We start from the raw sequence: 24,709 nt of genomic DNA on the forward strand, positions 1-24,709 counted from the left end.
AGCCAGATGCTGTGTGACCAAACACAACCTATCACAGACACAACGTGCACAAACATGCTATGAACCAGAAGCCCACCACACAAAGACAAGTCATTAGCAGATTTACAGCCCCTATTGTCAAAACCTTTCTGCTTCCACAAGCCAAATAACCAGCCACATGCTACTTTTGTGTCATCCATGTTACACTTCTGTAAATAGGTAATCATCGGGAGAAAACGTGCAAGGCATGGGAAAGCAATACAAATCTAAGAGTAAAACACTTGCATCAGGGCTAAGGCACAATCCTTGTTTCTACAAATTCTCTAGTCAGCCTACTAATTTTGTGAAGACAGAACAAAAGAAACTAATCAAAGGTTCTTTTTCAAGCACTATGCATAGAAGTTTAATTGGGTCCAGCCCTCCATGTATAAAAGACATACTAGAATTTGCTCTGCTTTTTATAGCTCTGTGCTATATTTAACAGCTGATATACTATAAGCAGAAAAGTCCTATTACTGCTTTCTTTCATGTATGATATTCATACCAGACTGAAAAAAATATTTCCCTGCGTTGTTGCAGCAGTCTGGTTTTCATTTTTGGAAGGAGCAAGACTGGCATCAGTATTCCACGTCGATCTGCCAGCTCTGCAGCCACACAACCTCTGAAGCTCCAGACAGCGCAGGGAGACACCACTCTTCTTGTTTCTGAACACAAATTAGGGCACAAGTTGCAATAAATGTAGTAACCCCATCTTGGACGGGAAGCCATGACAGAGCCAGGGTCATAATTCCCAGTCCTTTTCCCTGGATATAGAACTGCCTCTTCTCTGTTCATTTCTTCACTCAGTGACTCAAGCAGCAAAACCTCATGACAAGATAGATGTGCCTGTAAACATCGTAACTAAAGTATGAACAGGCAAACGTTCTTTTCTGGTGCCATCACCTGACCTACCACATTCTATTTGTCCTCACATTTCAGCTGTTCAAACCATTTTTCCTTGCAGGAACTGAAGTTTATGCGCAAAAATGCAAAACAAAAATGGGAGTTGGGTATATAAGCAGATTTTAATTGAATTTTTTTCCTACAGCTATTTATAAAATGCATTTGCAGATATTTTCCAGCCCTTTACAATCCCGAACACGAGGGCAGACAGCATGATGGTCAACTTATACTACACTGCACTCCTGTAAATATATTCACCACAGTGCCTCTCTAGAAAAGTTTTATGTCAGAAAGTTGTGCTGTGACAAGAACAACTGCAGAACGAAGTAGTATACATGACCCCAGAGGGAAAATTTATGATTGTTACAAGGAAACCATATGCACATTTTAAAAATATTTTTTTTTCATTATAGTCAGACTGTAAAAATTCTTCTTTATTTTAGACTGTTTTCTAAATACTGTGGGAAGGGAAAAAAAAAAAAGACTTTGGACTTCAAGGACCTCTTCAGGACCATCAAAAGGAGGGACTTGAATCATGTTTACAAGCAGGTGCAACACAGCAAGAAAGCAGTGAACACTTCCCCACAACAATTCACACTTTAGCAACAAACTCCTGAAACCCAGCTGATTTCAAGGATATACAAAATGTCTGTAGCCACTGTGTACAGATGTCATTCTAAGGAGAATGAAAGCCACTCTTGTTGTACACTTGCAAAACATGCTGGAAAATAGTGCTGTCTGTTCAATTTTAGGGTTTTGTTTGTTTGCTTTTTAAATAATACACATTATGCCTGAGAATTTTTAGCTGCATTTAAGTACCAGACAGTATAAAAAGAAAAAAATGTGGTACCAACTTGCTTGAGCTTATAAGTATAGAAGCACAGAAGTCGAAGGCTTGGGTCACATTTATTTCTTTATGGATGAGTAAATATTTCCACCTCAGCAAGGAAAACATGAAACAACCCAGCTATCTAGAAGCAAGCTGAGGGCAGCCATGACACAATATGCAGTAGAGCTGAAGCCTAATGGATCAACACTGGTATGCTCATGTCTTTTCAGTGAATCTCCAGCTCATGAAAGATTTCACCCAGTTTGAATTTTCACACTGTTACCAAGTCCTGGTGAGCACAGTGATGTCCAAACCTAGATGCAGTTACAGGTTCATCTGTCTCTTCAACTTCCAAAGAGAAACACTTTTTTTTTTAATCTGTAAGAAACTGTTAATGTAACATCTTGCAAAATTTTAATTATCAATTACAACAGCCTCATTTACTATATCACTGGCTGTTACATGCCCTCTGAGCATTGTTCCAGTTTTTATTTGTTATAATAGTTTACAGTCTAGCTTTTCCTTCTATCTCCCTCCTATTACCTCTCCTCCACTTTCATAAAGATGTAATTTGCTTTGTTTATATTCTCATTGTCTTTACCTCAACCCCAACCCTGCCTTTTTCTGAGCTCAGATGAGGTACTCACCCTAGCTCACTCCACACGCTGAGGCTGGGAAATATCCATTCACATTCAAAGACGACAAAGTCTAATACAAATTAAGGGTAAGCCCCACATTCACTGAGGCAGAAGACTGACTCCGCACCAGCTTTGGGCAAAAAAACCCACTAGTCTGGGATCCTCTGCAGAGGATTTGCCCTCTTCACCCAGCTAGCTGTAAGGATCCCTTCCCTCTCTTGACAGGGAAAAAGATGCACATTGCTTCTCCCCATTCCCTCTGAAGAGTTCCCTCACTTCTTGCAGTGGTGGTAACAAAAGGTATCACTGTTATTTCTCCTGTTCTCTGAATGCCACTTTCAGCTCCAGCCCATGTCTACCCACTATAAGCAAAAGAGGTACAAGATTTTAGTGTCTTACACTAACCAAGAGTGACACAGTGTACTCATCCTACAACACAAGAACAGTGAGTTTATCTGTTTTATGATAAATACAGTCTACAAGTCATCCACAGGCACTCAGTCATACTACAAAGTCAAGCCTTAGAATCAGCTAATAACTGGCACAAGGAAATCACTCTCTAACAGCCAAACTTACTCTTTCTTCCCCTGCTGCAAATATTCCTTATTAACTGATCGGGTTTTTTTGGCCCAGGCCCTGCTTCCACTGAAGCCAGCAGTATAATTTCTATCAAGACAAGACAGGTTCTGTAGGTGTCTGTTCAGGAAAGGAATACAAATATCCCACCTTTGAGCCATTGCAATCAACAATTTTGCAATAGAGGAGGTTTTAGGCAAAGGTCTGAATAGTCCTTTCTTCCCTCATCCCCTATGCATCCTTCACATTGAGTTGCTTTACAAAACTGAGTAACAGCCTAGGAATTAATTCATCATTACATTAACAGCATACTTTCTGTGCAATTAACATGTGTGCACTATCATGAAGGAGTCAGAGTATAAAGAGATTTATATTACAGGTACACGGGAAAACAAGTTTATGTACTCCTTAATTTTACAGAATTGATGTTACTTGAGCATTTACAGAACATCCAAGGTAACAGTACATAGTTGGGGAAAAGGAGGGAGGATTATCAGAACTAGGCAACAGATTTATCCATGCCTTAACACCACTGTTACATGAAAATAAAGTCAGCCAGCCAACAAGACCAGTCATTCAGAAAGGAAATAAAATAAAAACAAAACAAAAACAAGATAAAACTCTAAGCTGGAAACAGTCATTTTAGTGAATTACTTACTGATGTTCTTCAATGAGCACTAAGTGTAACCATATGGCTGCCAAAATTATCTCTGTGGTCTAGTTTAATGAATAGAGTCTGTTTTCCTACTTCCAGGGGAAGCATTCAGATCTCAAGGCTGAATCAAATCATTTGCCAGGCAACTGATCGCTTTTGCTGGCAGTCACCAAGCAGTCCATGGAGACTCCTCCAGGTCTCCTCCCATCCAACGCTGTGGATCACAGGAGAGGCAGGTCAGACAGCTAAACTTCGCTAGCTTTGTAGATTTAGTTGCCTTTCTATGGCACAGAAGGTAGGCTTAAAAGATGATGATTCCCAATTTTATTTATTTTTTTAACATGCAAAAGCAACAGAGATGTCTAGCTCAAACCTATTCAACTCATTTAGGGATTCAGAATTAGACAGTGGAACAGGAAAGTAATAAGGTGTTTGCTTGTCTATTTTAAGTAGAAAAAGCTGCTGTAATCTTAGAAGGATTCCTTCTTTAAGATTTGATGGTTGTTTTGCAATATGTTGAATCTTTTGTCCTAAATGTATGCAACCCTGAAAATCCCATAAGCATTTAAAAATACCAAGACAAATAACTTAAAAGCAGGTACACATGGAAATAAAGGGCCAGAACAAAAGCATGTTACCCATTCTGAGTTCCATGCGTTTCCTAGCAGTTAGCCAGATTTTTTGATGAAATTAACAACATTCACAAAGATACTTTAGTTTTTCCACATTGCTTCTAAGTAACCGAAACAGTGACCTTTAAAGCCTCCTCCATATTAGGCGTTATACCACACTGAAGTCTGCAACAGCAGCATACTACACTTGGCACATGTTCTCTACTTCTACAGGTACATTAGAGTGATCAAATATTTGAAACAGACATTTCAATGCTTTGAGAGAGCAAACCCAAAGCTGTTGCCCAATGTCAATTTACAGACAGCAGAACACACAGATAGCCAGCTGCTGTTAACAATGGCTAATGAAGTGTGACAATTTAAGTGCCAGTAACCAAGACACTCAGTACTTCAAGAGAGATTAAGCAAGCAAACCTTCATGTAAAGGATAGTATTTTGCTTCTGCAATACTCTACAGATACTACAGTTTGAGCCAAGAAACACTTGCTACAAAGGAAGGTGTGGAACTGAATAGCTGTAAGAAGACATGTACAAAGCACTTACGTAGGTCTGAGTGCACTTCACTGATTGCTCCGTGCTGTGAAACACCCCAGCCAGCCTTTATAGTGTTGTTCTTAAACTACCTACAAATGTTGCATTAACACAATGTTAACTAACACTGCAGATGTGTGGGATTTCAATGCTTAAGTCCACTAGCAGTTTGCTATGCAACCTCATAATTTTGTACAATAGCCAGCACAATAGCCCCAACTTCAACCATGGCTTCCAGTGCTACATCAATTCTATTGCAGCTGATATGACAGAGGCTAGTTCCTCACTGTAAATTGCATATTTACACCAGATAAAGACAAAGCTACGTAGAAATGACTAGCTGTGATAGCCAAGTAACTTCCAGTTCAATTTTACAGCTGTGGGAGCAAAGGACATAAACTTTCTTACTAAGTAAGCAGCTCCAGCTGCTATTCCATGATGCAAGAGATGCATTTGAGAAGACTGACCATTCCAAAGGGATAGTCACCCTCTTCAGAAAGTCTCAAAGTGACCTCCCGTTGTCACTCAAGAATGTGACCTGAATCATCCCCTGGACACATGGAAGAACACTTGAAATCCTGAACTAAGGCAACACTAGCACTAGAAATCATCCCCTACTGTGATGCCAACATCCTTATGCAGTGTGACACAAACTAAAACCTTCGAGGACTCAATCATCAGTAGACGTTAATATGTAAGGGACTTGCAATCAGCCTAAAGGACAAGAAATCTGGCACTAGTAGTGGACTACTACAGCGATTCAGAAACTTAATAGTCCTTCATTAGACTGTCTGCTTCCATGTACAACATTTTCTGAAAATGACTGCACAACAGTATAACAGCTGGAATTCATGTTATCTCTTACTACATTCTCTTTACTCCTTAGGAGCTTGGTCATCTGGTATGTGAGAGGTACTGATAAAGAAAAAAAACAACCTGTTGTACTGCAGGAATGGATGCTTTGAGTTAAAAATGAAACACACATAAAGCCCAGGACTGCAGTCAATGGCAGTTGGTAGATCAGTATGATAGCTCCCTGGACTGAAGCAGAAACAGAAAAGCAACTGATATAACCTGTCATACCCAACAGCCATCCCTCACTTCCCAGATCAGGCCAAAAGCTAGTGATAGAAGTGTCAGACCTGCCTGCCAAATAAATTATTAATCTTTGTGACACTTCTCTGGTACAGGCAAGCTAGTCATTCCTTTACGGAAAATAAATGGAGTATGCCACAGTAGAGAGACGCAACAGGCAACTGCCTCCTGAATGACTGTTTCTCTCTAATGCAGTTTGTACAATGGCTCTCAATGCTTCTGTCACCATATTTTTTGCAGTCCACTCATTCGGGAGCTAGGACTATTGCTCAAGTCTATACAAACACCAGCATCCGAACACTTCAGATTTACATCAGCTTCTGGAGCTCCCTGAAGAGGTTATTTTAAAATTCTATGAGATCTGGGACCTAGTCACCTCACAAACTGCCTTTCTCCACATGATGTACTCCCAGAATTGAAATCAAAAGCTAGGTGCTATTGTCATGCTTCCATACACTGTTTGTCTCCCTGCTCCATACTCAGTCTTTCAGGCTCTTGACTTAAGCCTGCTTGAAGATTAATATGGGGAAAATGAACCTGAATCTGATCTCCAAACTATATGGTTTTATTTCTGGTTTTCCAATAAGTATCCAGTTCACAAATCCAGTCTCAGGCTTCTAGGCTGTCATAATACACCCTCAGTTGATTATGAGGCATCTGATCATCACAGCTGTACTCTAAATAAAACCATTTACCCTAACACTTCAGTAGGGTATCCCAGCAACTGGAAAACCCTCCCCTGCCCTCTCTATGTTCTCAGCTATTCCACAAATGAACAAATGTGAATTGATTCTGCTAGTCTTAACCAGTCAGGATGGACAAAAAAAAAAAGTTTTTGTTTTAAGTTTTAATAGAACTCCCATGATGCTTTCCCAAAGTACTTCACACTGAACTTACACAAACTGTTCACGTACCGTTCTAAAGTCCTCCTCAAACTTGTAAGCTCCACCTCCTGTGGCACAGAGCGTAGTGTGCAAACTTGAGAAGTTCTTTTCACTACCCATCTGTATGAACCTGTGCATGGCACAGCTGGGAAAGCGGATGAAGTGCAGGTTTCCTTTGCGTCCACACATAGTCAAGTTTTTCAGTTCAAGATGGACATCGCGAATGCCAGTTTTACCATAGGCTGTGTTGGAGGTCAAGTATTTTCTAATGCTTTTCAGGTTTTCCACCTCTTCTTGTTCCTCTTCTGCAGTAATGTCCTTAGGTTCAAAGTAGACCAGTTTAACCAATGTTCCACCGATATCCATTCCAAACCATGGAAATGCTAAGGATGAGGGGGTTGGGCAAAAAGAAAGAGAAAGTCAATATGAATATAAAGGTTAGCTATATTACTTAAAACATTTGCTGAATCACCATTCACTGCAGTCACAGCAGAAGTATCTGCTCCTAAAAGGTGGTGGTCACTTAGGTGTCCAATTCATATGTATTAAACACCTAAGTTAAGACTTCATGAAACCCCAGTTAAGAAAAAGAATAAAGAAAAATCTCAAAATACTCTTCTCTGGAGAAAAAAATGAAAATATTTTTCCCCAGGAAAACATTTTACTTTTCAGACAGTACCTCTTGACAGAGCACATCTACTGCACTTCACACAGTCTGACTCCTGGCACTAGTTCTCAAAACAGGCTAGGGAGGGAGGAGGAACAAAAAACCCAACCGAGATTTCTCAAGTCACATTCCCACTGTGTAACATCTACGATTGCCTTTCTAAGGCCAGTTGGAATTTCCAGAGTCACGAGGATCTGTGTGAAGAGCAGTAACACATAACTCTCCTGTTATGCTGGGAGTCTCCAGACTTCAGCCCACCAGAACCAGCAGCAATGTTGGAACTACACCACTTGCATATATCAGCAGAAAGACAATGAGCTGTTTTAAGTTCAATATTTAGCACTGACAGTCCTTTCCTTTGAGCATATTTGCTGCTATATGGGTTAGCCTGTCATACAACTATAGAAAAATTGCCACTATTTGCTTCTCAGCATATATGGATTTGCCACAGCCAGTCTAGGTCTACACAAAGCCTTTGATCTATTAATAGCAAGAGAAAATTACTATGGAGAACACATAGACAGGAGATGCTAACTGAACCAGGTTGGTCTGCCTACTTTGCTTATATATACATGCATACACTTAAATAAGCCAGGTAACTTCATGAAGCAATAAGTAAAAATAAAAAATCTCTCCATAGGTACTGCAGAAGGAGGTAGGTAGTAATGTTTCTTAGAGAAATTTAGAGTACAAAGTATGTGGCTAACATCTAAGAAACATTTCTAAAGTAGCACTCAGGCGGTCACCTCTCTGCTTTCAGGGGCATCAGGCAGACTTGTTAAAAATGTGGTTCTACCAACTAGGGCATCCCAACTTAATGTCGATATAAACTCCAAACCATGGACAACATATGCATTACTAATTTTCCTGCCAGTTAACCTAAATGTCAACAACTTGAGGCAAAGATTTTAAGCAGCACAGGAGGTATTGATCACATTGTTCTTCCTCATGTAATCACAGATCAGTGTTAAGTTTCTCAACTTCAGGCTGAAAGGAGTGTAGAGTCTTACTTCTTACCACAAAGGTCTCTTGTCTGGCTGAATAACTTGAAAGTCTAAATTTCACAACTGTTAAGACACTCTCCCCCTCCAAACCAATCCTTATATGTCAGATGTTTAAAATGGTTATTTTGCTCCATTGCTGTATGCCAAGTAATCGAATCATCAGTGTCTCCCCACTTTCCCTAAGGACAAGGCAGGCATAACACATAAGCTCCCATAAAGTAGTTTGCTTACAGTTCAGTTTTTCTAAGAGCACCTACTGTTATCTGTCTTAAAGTCCAATTTCTGTTTCCATGCTCTACAAGATGCAATACAAAAAAGACACCAAAATGAAGTCTAATTTGAGTTTTTGGAAAATACATCCTACGCAGATGCATCAGAGCTCCCTGAAATGGGAAGAATTCAAAACAAGTGTTTTAAAAATATGCTTTACTTTAAAGAGGAAAAATATGTTACCATACACTAACCTGTAACCCAAACACTTTTGGAAGCACATGGTAAATATTTAAGTGAAAGTGACTTGCTCAACTCTGTACAACACTACAATGCAGTAGAGCTCAGGACAACAATCCCATTAGTGATTTACACAAAGCTTTATTTAAGCTACTGAGGATTTTAATTACCTGTCCCACTGGAACAGTAAGTCTCCTCCCTGGAAGCATTTTAACTATGCAAGCAGGAGGCTTAATTTTAAAAGCAGCAGGGTTGGACTGTGTGATACAGAACCACCCTGTAGCTCACTGTAAGCCAGCTTACAATATTCTACATGTAGGGCACAAAAATGTGCTGCAATCTACCTACACTTATGGTTGCTTTAAAGTTATAGTGTAGATTTAATCTTTAAGAAGGGAAAGAAGCATTCCATCCTCCTACCAAAACACAAGGCCAGCAATAAAAGTGTTAATTACTAACAGCTAAGAGTCATTCACAAGTGACTGCCAAGACATTTACTTTCATATGTTAACATTTCGAGCAGCCATAACTAAATCATTAACAACGAATAAGTAGTGTAGAAAACAACTATAAAGTTATTTCAAGAATACATAGTTCTAAGGATAGGTACACATACACATCTGCTTGCATTTAAAAAGCAAGCAGAAATGCCAGACACTTTTTGTTGTTTGTTGTTGTTATTCTCTCTGTGAATCTAAGCTCCTTTCATTTTGTTGTGAGACTGTAGAAAGAAAAGAACTTTGCTCTTAGAACAGCAGCAGTTTTCTTCAGCACAGCTGAAGAGCAAAAGCTCAGTCCACAACAACCGACACTTAAGTTATGCAGAACAGTAGCTTACTTTTATTCACAGCTGCCAACACCAGAAATCTGTTGGAATCATTTGGAATAAAGATGACAACAATTTTGACTGGTTGACCAATTAGGACAAAAAACAAGTCTCAAGGTTCCTGACAAGTCCTGCTGAAATTTGTATAACTTCTGTGCAACTGAAGTGACAGCAGAAATTCTTCTGTTTTCCACTGACTATTTAAAAAAAAAAAAAAATATTAAGTCTATCTTTTGTTACTATCAATATGTTTCAAAGCAAATCGCACCATTGAAGCGCCATCAGTTCCTCTCAATATCTCCAGGAGTCACCTTAGCTGGAACCTACACACTCGAACTTACCTGCCACCACTGAACGCAGTGCTAAGGGAGCAAGCGTGCAGAGTGCACGGTGCTCTGGGGGGTTGCTGCCTCCCTGAACACAGGCAGTTGAGACCACACAGAGGCCACCAAAATTGTTAGGACCCTCACTGCTACAGCCAGGGGGTACGAAAGCAAGGAGAAGAAAGTAAAATCAATCACATCCACGACTTAGGCTGATAACAGTTACTCAAAACTGTGTGATTTACTATGAAAAATGAAGACACTGGATATGTTGCAGAAATGCCTTCACAGCATAAAAAAGGCACTTCAACTAAAATTGTCTGATATAATTGACTGTTATAGCCAATTTCTCTCATACCTACTGGATCAATGCAATCTATTAATGTTGAGAAAATAAAACTATTCTACTGTATTGCTGCACTGCACTAAATTATAAAAAATAACAACACTATAAAATCTAGTTCTAAGTCTCATAGAACTGACACAGAAAGCATCAAGATGAATCATGGATTCTTAAAAGCCTAGCATTAATCAAAAGAATCCACTTCTCTTCTTAAGAAAATTAATTCTCTTTATGTTAAACTGCACAAACTACTTACTGGGTTGTTATCTTCAGATAAAAATCTCCATTACTCCAAAATTTAGCTGCAGAAGCATGTGACAATGCAAACAGAAGGTATCTATAGCATTGCATAATTAGGTAATCTGATGCACACCAACAGCTGTGTTATCTAGGGGAAAGGTTCACTCATGAGAAATTCCATGACACACTTCACCTAGTTTCTGCTCAAACTTTGAAGAGTATGAACCAATAAGGCTGTTCCTATAATGCATATCACAATCAGATTTTTAAAAATCCTATGCTTAACATATGATATAAGGAGGGGGTGTGAAGGGTAAATATGAAATCACAATATGGAGAAGATCAAGGGAAGAAAGAATGAAAGGGAACTCCTAGGTCACTAAGTAACATTTCCCCCGTCAAAGATCATAACCGAGGGTAAACCTTTTCATGTGTTTAAATAGCCCACATAACATTAGCCAAATCTTTTTACTCCTCAGCTCCTACAGACTGTGACTGAATCCTGCTGGTTAAAACTTTCTTCTCTCTACTTGGACCCTAGATTTATCCATGACCAATTCGCCACAGTTTCTTCTTTTGTCAAAACTGTTTCAGCTTATACATCTCTCTTACAAGACCTGTATGTTCTTGAACACAGGTACAGTATCTCATTTTTTTATCAATAATTTGAATGGTGGTATCTGTACTCTGATTTCTTAGTCATAAATATCTCAGATAAACCATCTTAGGTTGAGCTGCTTTTATATGATGAAATCCTATTGCTTCATTTAAATTTTTCATTTGCATTTAATTTGCATTGCTTGATGCTTTGATGATCTAATAACTTCCTGTTTTAATTGGGACTAGAGGGAAGAGAGAGCCAAAATAAGAACAGGGGAAAAAAAAGAAAATCAAAAGAGTCACACATAAGATGGGATAGTATTCTCACAGCTTCTGAAAGCTGCTTTCTATTAAAAAAGCAGCTGACAATAGCTTACAAATATTTGTCAATCATGTCTTCCTATTTTACACCATTACTTTGAGCAATCCAAACATGTAAAATGGAAGAATTTGTTTTCCTTCGAACAAAAATATAATATAAAGCTTAAAAATTAATTGTATCTGTTTAGTTAATGGAAGTTTCTTCAAACCTTACAAAACTAGACCTAAATAAACCATGTACGTACACCAGGTGAAGCCATGCAGTTCAATTTCAGCAGCAAGGGCTTATTGAATGTCTAAATCCTCACCAGAAAAACAACCCAAATCACAACACTTGAAACCCAAAGGCACAGAGCTTTGTTAAATAGTAGTGACCATCCACATATACGTAGCCATAATACCACAAACTGGTCATTACTTAGCCTGTAGAGCTTCATTAAAAAAGCCAAACTAAAAAGGCTAGAAGTATTGATTAGCGATCGAGAATCTCATTCTAGAATCTAACGTCACCCAGCCTGATGAAAGTGATTTGCATAAATTTCCCATTTCTGTTAGAAACACATTACATTGTTGGTAAGACAGATACGAAGTTTTAACTTGCAGGATGCTGGACAACAACAGAGCAACTAGTTGAGTTTGTAATGACAAGTCCTGTTCCTTAGGCAACCCTCACTGCCACCTACATTAAAAAGCATCTGGAGAATAACTTTACACAGCCTGTCACCTGAATAAATTCTTAAGTTCATAAAACTGTGAGATATTCCAATGTCTTGGACAAAATTTAAGCTACCAATAACATTTGACTTATTCACTGTGTCAAACAATAGCAATACAAATCATTTTCACTAAAATATACTACATAATCACAGCATTCCATGTTTAACATCACTGCCGGCAAAAATAACCCCTAGGTTTTCCACAGTTTCCATCTGTCCTTAAGCAGTACCGCACAACCCTGCTGCAGCCAAAGGTCACAGGTGTAACAATCTAAATATTGGCTAAAAGAGTAATTCACCCTGAAGATACAACTTGAAGTGTTTAGAAATTAACCACAGCAATTATAACACATCTAAGTTGTAAACAGTCACACTGCCTCAAAACACACATTCTTTGACCCCTAACAACTACCAACTGACTTGGGGTGAGATGTATGATGCTGACTGGAAAAGAAATCCCAAAGCTTTATCTTAATTTAAGAAATGCAATAGAAGTTCAGCTGGCTTCTTCCCTACATCTGATGCAGAATAATGTTGTGAAGCAGGAGTCTAGTTAACTGCCATGCTGAAATCTTTGTCCTTACTTGGCTACAGTGCTGTTTCACACGGATTAATGAAGGCACTTCACTGCTCTTCTTCTGTTCAAAGATCACATTTCAACTGAACAACACAACACTCCAGCAGGCTTTTGAAATTTACAGAATTCACACCATTTCAGTATTTTATTTTCTTCTGGAGTGCTCCACAGCACAAGGCATCATAACAGACACTTTTCTGTATGCATTACACAGTGCTGCGATACAGAAAGGTAATGCAAACCCTTGTCCTAAGGAGTCTGCACCGATGAGTAGAACCAGCAAACTGACACAAGCCTAATTTCCCTGGCAACTCATCTAGTTCAACCAAGGAAAAAACAAAGCAAAGACAAGTTTCTCAGCAGAAATAAGAGGTGAGTCAAACAGATGTTAGTCTCAGATCCTCTCAGTGCAGGCTAATCAAAGCACACTTTTCACATGGAATCTTCGCTTCTCAGAGGAGACCTGCAAATATAGAAGTCTACCTCACTTTGCCAAAAAGTAAAAAGAATCAAGAAAACATAATTAATAATGACTTAAAGGAGCAACTGCTGCAGACAGGTTTCAGTTGATGAAATATTAGGAAATGCCAATTAACTCATTATCTTTTCTACCACACAAAGCAAATCCCACAATCAATACTGAAGTCTTACAGGCCATGTGGCAACTGCATTTCATTTTGCAATGTGTCCTTAAGCACAGAACAAACATCTGCAAAGGCCAGGATTAAATACAAAACCCACTAAAATGGGACTGTGTAGTATTCACTAGAAATGGATACCATGGAAAGCTATGCAGTACCAGGAGAATTTGAATATAACATTTAATAATTTTTTTAAGCTAGTGACAATGTACTATCATATTTTCCTGCAAGATTAATACTAAATTGCAAATTTATTCTTGTACAAAATAAACCACATAAATTAAAAAGTCTAAGATCAACAAGAATTCATGTATTTTATTCAGCAAAGAAATTGCCCACAAAAATAGTCCTACAAAGCACTTTCCTCATGAAAGCCTGCTGTTTTCATGAAGGCCTCCTTTCAGTAAAAGCCCACAGTGAAGACTCAGTTGTCATACACCCTGAGTAATACAGCCAGTCACCTATACTCTTGACTCTGAGGGGTTCTTCTTCCCCTCCAGATGGAAGGAAATTCCAAATTCTTCATGTTTTCTCATTCAAGTGATTACATACATCCCTAAAGGTCTTATTATTTGTTTCCAAACAGTTGTTACTATTATGAAAAGTTTGATATGCAAGTGCACTCTACTTAGTTACACCAAATCAAAACAGAAGCTAGTCCAAGTTCTGCTGTTTTTGTTCCTGAATGAAAACGTGAGGCTGCATGAAGACTGCAAAACTAGTTTGTGACAGAGAATTATTTGCTCATCAATTTGTTAAATTTGGTAGAAAACTAAGTTAACTATCAACAGACACTGTGAGCACTATGCGATGAACCAACACAAAGAACATCCTAAGGGAAAATAGTATATGTAACTCAGCAAAAGCATGTAAAAAGCCAGAGAAGGCACCAGCTAATAAGTAGCCCTGTAAAAACTGTAGTTCTTCAAGGCTGTTTCTATTTTGCTCTGCTTATACAGAAAAGTTGTCCAAGTATGCATTTCAAAAGAAAGAAAAAAACAAACCAGAGTAGCTGAATGCACACTACTTCCTACTGAGCAGAAACATCTTTAACTTTTGGCAGTGGGTGGCTGTGATCCTGACTATTCCCAGTTACCCTTTTGGAACATGGTGAACTTTTAACAAAGCAGCAAAGATTTTTTGGCTTTATTTGAAGGGCTAGTGAAGTTAAAGTGCAAAGAAACAGAGCACCTTTTCCACTGGATTGTTTTACTTGCAGAATTTACCATAGAATTACTCAATTGCTGTGTACCTCACATAAGAAGCTAGTTATGAACAAGTAAGTAAAACACAGTATTAATCAACAAATCTTATACAGTTAAGTACATTACAAATATGGATATCACAGACTCATAAACTTAAAACAAAACAAAGTATACAGTCAGTTGACTAACACCTCCCAAAACAGCTAAGCAAAAGTCACAGGTGATGCTCGTAAGAAGCATATTACAAATTTATTTTGTTTGCAAGGTACTGGTTTTTTTCTTTCCTCCAGTTAGAATCATTTGCACTCAGGTCTACTTTTTTCTTAATTCTAACCATGCTGGGGAAAGGGCAAACAGCATGTGCTAAGACAGGAGAACCCAGACACCCAACGCACAACAGCACCCCGGTCCACCGCCGCCCGGGCGTTACTTACGGCGCTGCTCGGGCACTATGAGCTTCATGGGCGCGTCGGGGAAGGTGCGGAGGCCGGCAGGACCCTGGGCGCCGCCCGACGCGGTGCACGGCGCGGCGCAAAGCTGTCGCCCGCCGCCCGCCCGGGTTTGTGCCGGGCCGCCGCTCCCCGCCCGCCGCCGCCCCATTGGCGCAGGGCGGGCCCGGCCCACGCGGCAGCGGGGCCGTGCCCGGGCGCCGCCGCCGCATTGGCCGGCACCGGGGACCCTCGCTCCGCCCGGCCTGCGGCGGGGGGGGGACGCCCGCGGCGCGGGAGCCGGGCGGCCCTCTGCAGGGGAGGAGGCGCAGGACCCGCGGCCGCCCAACACCGGGCGGATGCAGACGCCCGCCAGGCTGCGGCAGCGCCGCACGGAGCGGCGTGGGCCGGGCCGCCCCGCAGTGCCACCGCGTTCATCACTTACGTGGCCTGTGCCGCCGGCCCGAGTCCATCCTCCGGCGCAGCCTGCATTTCTTGGCCGGGGAGCCGTGGCTGAGCGGCGGCAGCTCCGGGCGGAGCAGCAGCGGGTGCGGCGCCTCCCCGCAGCCGCCGTTGCTCAGCGGCTGGCTCGAGGGGTGGAAGCCGTTCTGCAGCAGCCCGCCGAGCAGTGAGCAGGAGGCGGCTGCGGGCGGTGGAGGCCCGGCCGGGGCGGCGGGCTGGGCGCGGAGCTGCTCTCCCATGGCGGCAGCCTTTGTCTCCCGGCTCAGGTCCGGCTGGGCGCTGCGGAGCTTCTGCTCATGCCGGCGCCCGTGCCCGCAGCTCCGTACGCTGGGGATGCGGCGCCCGCCCCCCCGCCGGCGGCGGCGCACGGCGCAGGCGTCCTGCTCGCAGCGCGCTGCAGAGGGGCGGCCACCGCCCTCCGCCGGGGACGCGGCGATTTCCCCCCGCACCGGCTAACGTGCGCGTTCCCGGCCGCCGCGCCCGGCACCTGCGGGGCTTCGCGGGGAACTTCGGGAGTGCGCCGGGGCGGGGGGTTCGGGGCGGTCCCCACTTGCAGGGTGCAGGCTGGCAGGTCACACTGGAAGCTGGCAGTCGGTACAATTTCAAGGTGACTTCGCTCCCGTGACGCTGCTCTCTGGTGAGCACCGGGCAGGCCTGCCCCTGTGACCCGCTGCGGTGTCCTTTTCGCCTCGGCGTGCCCACACGCACGCTCCCGTGACTCGGGTATGTGTGTCTTCCAGGCCTCTGTGCGTGTGATCCCAGGTCTGCCTTCTACCTCACACAAAGTTATTCGTGCATCAGCATCAACGTTTAAGTTTTTGTCTACATTGTCACGTGCTTCCTCAAGAGCTCAGAGGGACCGGTGTGACCTTGAATGCGTTTGACCTCATGCTTTTTTAGTATCTTGGCTTTCCCTGTGCAGCACTGATAATCTTGTGACTGTGATTTACTCCCTTACCACTGAGACATCAAAGTGTAAGAACACATTTTCTGAATTAAATGTATCAAATATCAAGTGGACATAAAACTGGGTGAAGTGTGCTGTGGTGTCATGTGTATACTCTAAAAGAAACGCTAATTGAATTTCACTCTGAATAAAAAGTTCATTTATTTATACAAACTGCCAGTCACTACATGGATGATTGTCCTGAAAGTAAAAAGAGGTCACATAATGGCTCCTCCTTATGCCTAAAATTAGTACAGGACACAGGCCCTCCACTGTAAAACCCCTACAAAGAATGAAGAGCTATTCGAACTGCCTTGAGAAAGGGATACTGTATTAAGAAATTGCCTCACAGGAAGGTAAGACGACATTATCTCTGCGTCTTGGCTGGGACCAGAGCGTTAGGTAATTGGGAGCGAGCCACAGAAAAACATGCATGTGAAGTTGGGGAAATGAAAAAAGACTGTTGGAGAACAAATAACAAGTAAAATTTTCTTCCTAAAAACCAGCAATCAATGTTCTGAAGATAACTAAAACACTCCAAATTTTCCTCATATATGCCTAAGCAACTGCTGTAATTGCCAGCCCAAATGCAACTGCCCTGAAGAGGGTAGGAAAGAAGGCAGGCTATGTACAGTAACTGCTAGAACTTTGGGGCAACCAAAGTAAAGTTTTTCCTATTCTTTTTATCCTAACTTGCTAAAGGAACCTTGTGAACCTGTTCAGTTTTCAGTCTAACATGCAAGACAGCAATCCATGCAGAGGTGCAATATCAACAAACAAAAATCAGGGATGCTTCCAGTTCTTTCAGTATTACCATTTACTCAGTCAGTGTTTCTGTCTTCCTTTCTGAACAGGAGTAGGTGAAAACTACTTGTTTATTTTTATAAATTTTCCCATATATGTCACTATAAACCAGAAATCTGGTACAAAAAGGACTACAAACACATAGTATGCTGAAGCTTTACTGCTTCCAAAACTCTGAAAGTCTTTGAGAACTTACTTACTTACTGAATTACGTTTACACTAAAAGCCAGAAGGCTGCTGCCTGCACTGGCAGGGACCTTCATCCCACTTGGTGGCAGTTCCAGGCAGCTGGCTGCTTACACTTTATGAACTGTCCTTATTAATTCAGACCTCTCAGGGCATGAGGAATCTTGCTGCTACTGTCCCCAGCTGGCAATGGTTGTCCCCCTCCCCAACAGAGAAACTGACTGCACACAATCAGCCTGATGCAGAACATTCCTGCAAACCTGTTTTTCTCTGCAATTGCAGAGTAACGGGGAGCAGAGACGCGGGCTATTACTGTATCTCAGCTGAATGGTGTCAGCTTTTTACCTTACTGCAACAAAAGCAAGACCACCTTTAATTCCATACTTACATTTCCTTGTGGTAGGATAGCAATCTGTCCCCTGACTCTGCAATGGAATACAGTACCTGTTTCAAATACTGTAATCAATTGTAGGCACTAAGCTTCAGGAATAAATAACAAAGGATTAAATGAAACCATCAAGTTTTAGGGTAGGAAATTAAAGATTTGAAGGGATATTTAATTCTGTAACAAGTAACTGCAAAGGAAATACACCACGGGTGCTGAGAAGCAAGAAAGAATTCAAAAGCAATAACTGCAGTAAGGAAAATTCACTTTGGACTTGAGGCAGATGTTTCCTAGAATGAAGTTAGACAAGCATTAGACTGCTCCAGCAGACTTAACTGTCGCTGAAAGCTTTTAGGAGAAGTTAAATACCTGTGAGGAACAGTCTAGGTAAAGTTGATCCTAACTTTGAACATGGGGTAGGCATGGCCTTACTTTTTCTAAGTTTTTTTCCAATCTTTTATTTCTAATTAAACTTATCCCTAATATTTTGCTGTAAATATTGCACAATTATGCCCAGGATACAAGTGGACTAGACTGCTGAAACTAAGTAGTAGGTCAGGAAACTACTGTTAGGATATGATCCAAATCACTGACAAGAACAGGGGAAGTGTAGACCAATGGCATATATAAAACCTCAAATAATGCTGCAGAAAACATAAAAATGTAGAAATGTTAAAGACTGTCCAAATCAATTGACAGATTTTATGTACAGAGGCAAATTCAATTCTAATTGCGCAAGTTTCCCTGATCTTGTAAGCTCTCTAACCAGAATGGATGAAAACATTTTCCTAACTTTTTGCTTTGTTGTGGAAAGTTACAAAGTTACAAACCAATGTGCTGTTTTATCAAAACAATTTCAGACTCTTGTACTGATGAGTATCACATGAACTGATTTCTCCATTGCAAAATACCACCTTTTTCATATATTTTTGCTTACACTTGTTTAATTTTGGAATGAGCTTTTAGAAAGGTTTTACATACCCTCTTCAGTTTTGATTTCAGAATTCTTCAGCTCTTTTGCAATGCAAACCAAGACAAAGGGAATAAAATTATAGTATGTTTAATTTATTATGTGATCATCTGTAAGGGTTTAAAATGAAGGAATCTCATGTCCTCAGGTGTATAACACACTGCTTATTTTGGGCACAAGCAAGATACAGTGCAATTCATTTGGCATTCAGGGGAAAAAGACCTGAGCCTTTCCTATTAATATAGATGAAACTGACGTGGCCTGTTCATCCTATTCTGCATCATCTGTGAACCAAAGGTAGAACCACAGCACCACATTTCTTTAAATCATTGCCTGATGTAGACAGTCTGAGCTCTTCTAATATTCTGCACAGGCACTAAATTTGTGACACGAAGGTCTCACATTACACTTAATATTTGAAAATCTTGAGTATCTTAGAAAACACAATCCAGAAGAAATACGACGAGTGATAATGTCATCTCCTCAAAACAGGACAAAAAGTAGAACTGTCTTGCTGCTCTCACAATTGAGCAACTTGCTCAAGACACTCTCTGCTTTTTTTTGTCTATACTATTTATGAGACAATGCATCACAGCACAACTGGCTGAAAGCAGGTATTGGTAAGACGTACTGCACTCTGTTGCCTTCATACAACATATACACATTCTGTGTGTTACTGCCTACTCTACATCCCTTTATATTAATTTCTGTATATTTTGTATACATTTAAGTTGCTGCAAATCAATAACTAGGTGAAACATAAAACATCCAGCAATGAAGTCAGGGCATGTATTAGGGGTTCAGTTTCTAACACTTTGGGGCAACCAAAGTAAAGTTTTTCCTATTCTTTTTATCCTAACTTGCTAAAGGAACCTTGTGAACCAGTTCAGTTTTCAGTCTAACATGCAAGACAGCAATCCATGCAGAGGTGCAATATCAACAAACAAAAATCAGGGATGCTTCCAGTTCTTTCAGTATTACCATTTACTCAGTCAGTGTTTCTGTCTTCCTTTCTGAACAGGAGTAGGTGAAAACTACTTGTTTATTTTTATAAATTTTCCCATATATGTCACTATAAACCAGAAATCTGGTACAAAAAGGACTACAAACACATAGTATGCTGAAGAATCCAGGATACAAATGGACTCAGAACAGTGAGCAAGTCTGCTATACTGACTCATTCTGTATTACACATTTGCAAGGCAAACACTTCATGCATTATTTCATACCTGCCTGTACTTCAGACATCCAGCCTTCTACTACCTCTGTTTGTCTATAAACACAGAGAGCCAGGCTGCAATTCTCTAACTCTAAGAGTCAGCTTCAGCAAACTAGCAACTACCTTGTGGTTAAGATACTCCGCCACAGGATCAGAAGTGTTGTGCTCCAGTCCTTTCCATTTCAAAACCAATGGAACTAAACCAAAACAAAACGCCCTTTCAGGTGTGTTATCATCCGGCAACATGGCCTGAAATTTTTAGAAACCTATGAGGATTAGCTGCTCCTCACTCATTCTGTAGGGCTCCCATATCCCTGGTCTGAGGCTAAGCTAAAATAAGCACCAAACAGGTGCAGTCCACAAGTACATTAATTACAAAAAAAAAACCCCAAAAATCTTACAGAGCACCAGTGGTATAATTCTAATTCAAAGCCAGCCAGTTACAAACCTTTAGTCATATTTTGAAGAGAAGTGGTTATGAGGTACAGGTACGCATATCTCAATTTACACAAACTGCATTATGCAATGCAAAGAGTGTAATGAAACAGAGTTCTGGCATAGCTGCCTGCAGATTTATGCTCAAGGGTTTACTGGAACTCTGGTATTCCTGTTCTTATTTCCATTCAGGTTACTTCTGTGTTTATCCTGTTTCTATATTACCGAACAGTCATAATAGTTCTTGTTCCATTTTTCCCCTTTGAAAATAAAGCACATAAAGTACAGCTTAATCAATTCACATAAAATATTAAGAACATTCCTTGCAAAAAACAGATACTGTTAATTTGTTTTAGGTATATTCACATATCCCACATATCAAAAGGAAAGTGCCGAGTGAAGAAGCCCAGTATTTCTTCCTAATTTCTTTTCAGAACTAGGGGAAAAAAACTTTTTTTTTTTTTATGGCATATGCAGGAGCTTTGATAGATACATGTTTAAAATATATTTTAATGCTCTTTTTCCCTTATTTTAAATTGCAGGCCTAGAAGACCAACAGTCAAACATAACTATGTAATGACAAATGATAGATGTGTAAATCAGATGGGATGAAACAGCTCTAAAACTAGGAAGAATTCTTGTCTGGAAAATGCAATGACAGAGTATTCAAAAAGGGACCCAAAGGGCCATAGTATTATCAGTGCAATCACAGGAAAGCTAAGCCTTACTATGACAACAGCTAGCTAGCAGGAGAATTCTGCTTTCCCCAAACACTAATGCATCTGAAAGGGGAAATTGATTGCAGATGACAGAAGAAGGGAAGGGCATAAATTTAATCGTATGCCTAAATCTTTGCCAGATTGAGGCCAAGAAAGATTATATTGAGACCATCAGTTCCTTCCCTCCCCACCCACCTCCTGTTGCAGGCTCCTTTCAGTTATGCCTTCTGTGACATTTAAACAAAACCTGTTGATTTAATGAAGAAAAGCCCTGTTCCCCTGCACAGAGTTGAAGCTCATCTCCCCTTCAGTATAATCAAGGGAAAAATGAAGAAAAGCACTCTGGCTAAGCAGGAACTTGGATTTGGCAGTCTGAGCAGCCCTCAGGAATGTTTTTTCACTTAATTGAAATAGGGTATAGATAGATGTCCTGGCCCAAGCGACAAGCTGCGTGTCCAGGCAAGGCAGTATGAATGCTACCTAGAAAAAGTTGTCTGGACTAGGACATACGCATCTAACAACAACAGCCAATACTAGGGAATAACAGAAGAGTACAGAGGTGCAGTCTGGTCTGACCAGCCTGCTCATCTCAGTGGACAGACACTGCAGGGGCCTGAGTGGTTTCTACAGTTATCCTCTGGTACTTCTGAGATGCAGTTAGAGATTGTGGTTCCCATCTTTCATCCCAACTGAAAAAAAGGCAAGCAGCAGTCACAAAACAGTGAGAACCTTTTCCTTCTAAAGCCTTCCCTGCCAATACCTCTGTTTCTCTTTGTCCAACTAGACAAGTACAACTTAATCTGCAGGTGCACTTACTCTCCACAAGCTGAACTGATCCCTGGCAGAGCTGTCAGTGCTTCTCTTCTATAGGAAAGAAAAATCCTCAGTGCCTTAGTTCAGACATTTCAAATAAAACTCCCCAAATTAGTAAACATTTAAAATCTAGTCCTTGATTATTGCTTAGGAATAAAAGCCAGTGAAGATAAAGTACATGTTGGAGGTGAATCATCATCTTTTCCATGCCACAGTTTCTATTCTGCAGGGTTTGTAAAAAAAGGAAAAGCCAGGTAATGGATTCAAACTATTAGGTATGTGAAAAAAGCTAAAAATCTAATCTTAAATGCACTCTCCTTAGCCCCTATCCACTCTATCTCATACCTAAGCAGCAGTACACTCAGCCAAGTACTTAACTATTGAACTTAAATACACAAAATGTAATTGGAAAACATCCAAGTTCACAACCCACTGATTGAGAAATACTGTTCATCATCATAAAAAAAAAAAATGATTGCAACAAGTGGCAGAGCTTTTGGCAGCAAAAACGATGGCCTTTGCTCCTGACAGACAAGTATCCTCATGTATGTATGCACACCGGTTTTGCGTGGCTGAATGTCTTTCTCTTCAACTCAGCATTTTATATGGTCCTTCGTAATGCCATCAGGAGGGAAGTGACGGTTTTAAAACAAGCACTTTAGAAGACAACAACAGAATGGCTGACAGTTACAAAAGACTCTCTCTTCCTCATTCAGCACTGATGCATCTGAAGATGAGAAGAAACTGATTCTCCTATCAATACTCAGCTGCAGGGAGATTTTTCACTTGCATTAGTCTGTATTCCTAGAACTTAAAGGTTGACATGAAATAGCCATGGATAGTAATGATTACAAATCAGGTAACAACAGAGAACTAGACTTTCTATGCCTGTATGTGGGAGAGGAAATAAAGACATGTATCTGAACTGTTCTGGCTAGACACACATACCTCTGATGTAGACAAAACTGGCTTACTCTTCTAACGCAGGAGGGAACACACGGTGTCCATCAGAGGGTAGAAGGACAAAGAGCTTTTATTTTCCTTCTTCCAAACTAAACCGCAGATGCAAATTAGTGTAAAACAGAAACACACCACACCTTTGGTATTTCTCCTTAGCCACCTTCAGTAGCAGGGATGTGTATGTCTGAATGAGCATTTAGGCACAGGGCTAAGTCCAAACACCACAACTTATCTGGAGGTAAAACTTTAGTACTTGAACAATATGACTCTGCTTACAGATAGATAAACCAAAGATTTGTTGAGGTTTGTTTGGTTTATTTAGGTTTTTGATGCTGAAAAACATTTAATATGTCCTTGTGAGATTAAGCTGAAAACATACACAATAAAACTCAAATGCTAATCTTTTTTAAAATATCTTTTTTAATCAATGTTTGCAAAGAATAAGAGACTTGTGTACGAAGGAGCTGTGCTATAAATGACAAATTTGTTCCTAGAAGCTCCAACTACTTCGTAATAAAGAAGGGACAACCAAACATTATGCTAACTTTGGGTTGGTTTGCCATAGTTACATCCTCTGATATTTCTGGGACTGGAGACCTTTCAGAGTAAATATTACAGTGAATTTCATTTTGTTTAAGGGGCAAATTTAGAGCTTTCAGGTTTTCACAAGGTCAATACAAACTATGTATACACAAAAAGAGAAACACAGAACTATAATCATAGATATCTGTCTTCTTATTAGATACATTGTGAAAAAAACAAAAACAAACCAAAAACTTCCAGATTCTTCCCTGTGTAGGAAGCAACTTGCATTTCACTGCAAGAATCTTAGTGTCACCAAAATATTTGTCTTCGTGTAAAAAAACTTAACTGATGCAAACACACATTTGGTCTAATGGGAATTTAAGATTCAAAGAGACAATTTGGGTCATCAAAACAAGTTATTTGAGTCAATGATTAACCTAAAAGGGTCTAAGAAATAATATACCAAGTACCACAGAGCACAGGAGTTTTGTATTATCTTGCTATTTATAACTCAACACCTTGTGACCAAAGCATTATTTTGATACTCACATATAAAGCCCTAATTATACACATTTATTGCTCTACTGAACCCAGAATAATAAATCAGAATACTTGAACTCATGAATGCTACTAACCAAATTTGTTGTATTGATCCTTAATTTTGACATGGAAGTCAGATAAAGAAGCTACAGAGTTACTTTTGGTGCCAGCATTTCACACACTGGAAGAGACAATTAAAGCATTGTGTATCTCCCTTGAAACAGGAGACAAAGATACTTTTTTTTTTTTTCACAAAACCTCTGTATATCCACTGAAAACAGAACTGATAGCGCCAAGACATCAATCTCGTACTTTCTGCCTGACTGCTCAAAAAGTAGCAAGCACCCACTGATCTATGTTTCCTCCACCTCTAGAATTTAGTTGAACTACCAAAGGAGACATGTACCTTACTTTCATTCCATTTCCTATTAGAAGGAAAGAAAAAGAAAGAAAAAAAAGTAAAGATAACAAGCACACAAGCCAGCTACCCCATCAGATGAGGGTATGAGGCATCAGTGATCAAGGACTGCAAATTAGAGAATCCCAACAAACTACATGATATTCTCTAGTCTCCATTCACAGGCACAACTGAAATCTAGTATAAGATGGAATTGATATACATGACCTAAAATCCTAAACAAAA

At 40.4% G+C, this 24,709-nt stretch overlaps 1 protein-coding gene across 5 annotated transcripts in view; it reads right to left on the minus strand.

The window, feature by feature from the left end:
* The window catches only part of PANK1 (pantothenate kinase 1), a 48,668-nt gene that overhangs the window by 12,938 nt on the left and 11,021 nt on the right, over positions 1-24,709 (minus strand). For 3 of the 5 annotated variants that reach the window (XM_065067432.1, XM_065067433.1, XM_021288354.2), the window contains one exon: positions 6,792-7,144. In XM_065067432.1, the coding sequence (XP_064923504.1) occupies positions 6,792-7,127 (336 nt within the window). In that variant the 5' untranslated portion in view covers positions 7,128-7,144. Of the gene's footprint in view, positions 1-6,791; positions 7,145-15,108; positions 15,290-15,547; positions 15,976-24,709 lie in introns of those variants that run through there. The other 2 variants (XM_065067434.1, XM_005503000.3) reach the window with 2 other exon arrangements.

Source organism: Columba livia, chromosome 6 (assembly GCF_036013475.1).
Source record: "Columba livia isolate bColLiv1 breed racing homer chromosome 6, bColLiv1.pat.W.v2, whole genome shotgun sequence".
In the NCBI taxonomy this organism is placed as follows: Eukaryota; Metazoa; Chordata; class Aves; order Columbiformes; family Columbidae; genus Columba; species Columba livia.